This window comes from Propithecus coquereli, unplaced genomic scaffold (assembly GCF_000956105.1).
Source record: "Propithecus coquereli isolate 6110/MARCELLA unplaced genomic scaffold, Pcoq_1.0 Scaffold168, whole genome shotgun sequence".
NCBI classification, from domain to species: Eukaryota; Metazoa; Chordata; class Mammalia; order Primates; family Indriidae; genus Propithecus; species Propithecus coquereli.
This window is the reverse complement of record NW_012141413.1, coordinates 2,548,160-2,551,018: the sequence shown is the minus strand read 5'-3', so window position 1 is coordinate 2,551,018 and position 2,859 is coordinate 2,548,160. Positions and strand designations below refer to the sequence as shown.

The 2,859-nt window shown below is 38.0% G+C and overlaps 1 protein-coding gene across 1 annotated transcript in view; it reads left to right on the top strand.

The window, feature by feature from the left end:
* Positions 1–211: 211 nt before the first annotated feature.
* RNF17 (ring finger protein 17) overlaps positions 212–2,859 on the top strand; it is a 69,094-nt gene continuing 66,446 nt past the window's right edge. The window contains exons 1-4 of the mRNA XM_012641673.1: positions 212–324; positions 1,428–1,655; positions 2,307–2,457; positions 2,609–2,727. Of these exons, the coding sequence (XP_012497127.1) occupies positions 263–324; positions 1,428–1,655; positions 2,307–2,457; positions 2,609–2,727 (560 nt within the window). The 5' untranslated portion in view covers positions 212–262. The remainder of the gene's footprint in view (positions 325–1,427; positions 1,656–2,306; positions 2,458–2,608; positions 2,728–2,859) is intronic.

The window sequence follows — 2,859 nt, the reverse complement described above, 5'->3', positions numbered from 1 at the left end:
CTACAGATAACATTCACAATTCATTTATATCTGCAAAGTGCTACTTTAAGTCCTAGAGATCTACTATGATATTATTCAGGAAGAATTCTCATACATGCAAAATGAAAGAAATTACAGTTTCCAATTTTTAAAAAATTTACCCATTTAGTATTTTTTGTGACATATTTATTTCTTTACCCAAACTAGTCTTAATGGTTTTACAGAAATTTTGGAAGACAGTGTGCTCTTAGTTGAGCTTTTTGATTCTCTTGATGCTCCTGGAATGACTCCTACTAGTATCAATGACCAGCTTGTTAATGAGGGCCTTGCGTCGTATGAAGAAGGGTGAGTAGATGTGTAAAGTTTGATTTTCATTTCGTATGTAACATTTTAATCACAAGAAGGGAAACTGGCATGTCATCCCCATCAGATATTTGCTTAGGCTATACTGTTGGGAATCTTCCCTCTTCCTGGGTTAGAAACAATAGGAAATAACTGGAGTCATTTGTCTAATGAGAAGTAGAGTGGCTTTTCCCTTCATCCCTAAGGAACCCAGAAACCAAGAGAAAGACTCCTAGAGTTCAAAGGTGCTTCTGAGAAACGGAGATTGGCATCTTATTTCCAGGTGGCATGTCTGCTTAGGCAGCCCCTTGTGCCTGTTTGAGAAGGGAATTGGGAAGAAAAACAGCAGGATAGAGAAATGGCAAGGTAGAGAGTAAGCGCAGTGGTAGAGGAGCTTTCATTCTCATTTGTAGAAATGTGAATTTTCCTGGGTTCAAGTGGATAGTGTGAAAGATAACCAGGCTCGAGCCAGTGTGCTGATATCCAGCCAGGACAGGCTGGTGGTTGAGGCTACCCCAGCAGCAGAAGAGCAGAGTGGTGGTGAAGACAGGTTGGAAGGGTTTGAGGTCAAGACGAAGAATTCTTCCACAACAGGGACTTGTGCAGTGGGGGTGACCCCTGGGGGGTCTTCTGCAGACCTCCCACATATAGCCCCCAAGAAGGCCAGTATTTGGATAGCACCCACTTGTGAGGCCTGTCAGCGTGAGCCAGAGAAGCAATGACACCCACCGGAGGCCTGCAGTGACAACTCCTTGTGTTAATGTCTGTGGCTGAGCTTCCCCTGCCTACCCTAAAACTGGAGGAGCTAGAAGCAGGAGGAGGAGGGACTGTCATTTTTCCACTGTAGGTCTCGAAGGAGGGAGGAGAAAGAAATGAGAATAAACTTTTAAACTACATTGGACTGAATCTTCTCTTTTCTTCTTAAAGATAGGGTTATTGAGGTATAAGTTATATACAGTAAAAATTCACCCTTTTTAAGTGCATAGTTGAGTGAATTTTGACAAATGTATAATCATGTAACATCACAGTCAACATACAGAGCTGAGCAAATACAAACATAAGTATTTTGCATATTATTCTTCTTGTTTACTTTTGTTATTTTTCAGATATATGCTCAAAGATAATTGTAAAAAGCATATTGAAGTATGGGATCCTTCTCCAGAAGAAATTATCTCAAATGAATTAAACAACTCAAATGCTGTGTCTACAAAATCTCTGCCTAATGAGAATTTCCAATCACTTTATAATAAGGAACTGCCTGTGCATATCTGTAATGTAATATCTCCTGAGAAGATTTATGTTCAGTGGTTATTAACAGAAAACTTACTTAATAGGTATAATATATAAGGAAAACATATTGCATATGATTTTTTTGTTTCTATATTTTGTTTCAAATATCTAGAAGTCACAAATGTAACATTTTAAAAGCAGAATTATTTTAAATGAATAGTCTCTAAAGTAGAAGTATAAAATGGTATCTCCGTTGGTTATTTTCACTACACTAGAATTTATTCATTCCATAAATACTTACTGAGCACCTGCCATATGACAAATCAGTATTCTAGGTGTCAGGGATATAGTAGTAAAAACATGGAGAAGGCTTTGCAGTCATGGAGCTTAAATTCTAGTAGAGGGAAAGACAATGAACAAATAAAACTTTTAGTGTGGCAGATAGTGATAAGGACAGCAGAAAATAAAGCATTTAGGTGGTCAAGGAAGACCTCACAGAGACAGTGACATTCGAAATGGGCCCTGAGGAAGGAGTGGGGAGCCACGTGGGTATCTGAGGGAAGCACATCACAGGCAGAGGGAAGAGCTCGTGCAAAGGCCGGAGGTAGAAATGTGCTTGGTCTACTCAAGGGAGAACAGGTGTCCCGTGTGGCTGGGGTGAAATGAGCAAGGGGGGGGGTTGGAAACCTTTTGTTTGGGGATTCTTTTTTTTTAGGAAAAGTTTTGGAAGTTTAATTTTTTTTATCTTTATATAGTTTGGAAGAAAAGATGATAGCTGCTTATGAAAACTCAAAATGGGAACCTGTTGAATGGGAAAATGATATGCACTGTGCTGTCAGGATCCCAGATAAGAACCAGTGGCGAAGAGGCCAGATCATCAAAGTGGTTACAGACACTTTGGTAGAGGTAAATTGCAGAGTTAAAAGTATAGTGGGGAAAGTGAATGCATTTTGTTTTTCCTGGAGCTATTTAATCCAATTTTTATTATGTTTTTCAGTTTGCAAAAAAACATTTTGAAGTGTTGTCTTTCACAGACTTAAAGTTATTGTTTTCTTAGGTCTTGCTGTATGACGTGGGTGTTCAACTAGTAGTGAATGTTAACTGTTTAAGAGAACTTCAAGAAAATCTAAAGACAATGGGAAGATTATCTTTGGAATGCTCTCTTGTTGATATAAGGTAGTTTTTAACTGAGTAAATTAATTTTCTCATTGAATATTATCATTTTAAATATTTTTAGATGGGATTTTTGTCAGTTTTAATTTTGCTCAGGTGTTCTGAAATTTTCCTAAAATCTAGTTAATTTAGGGT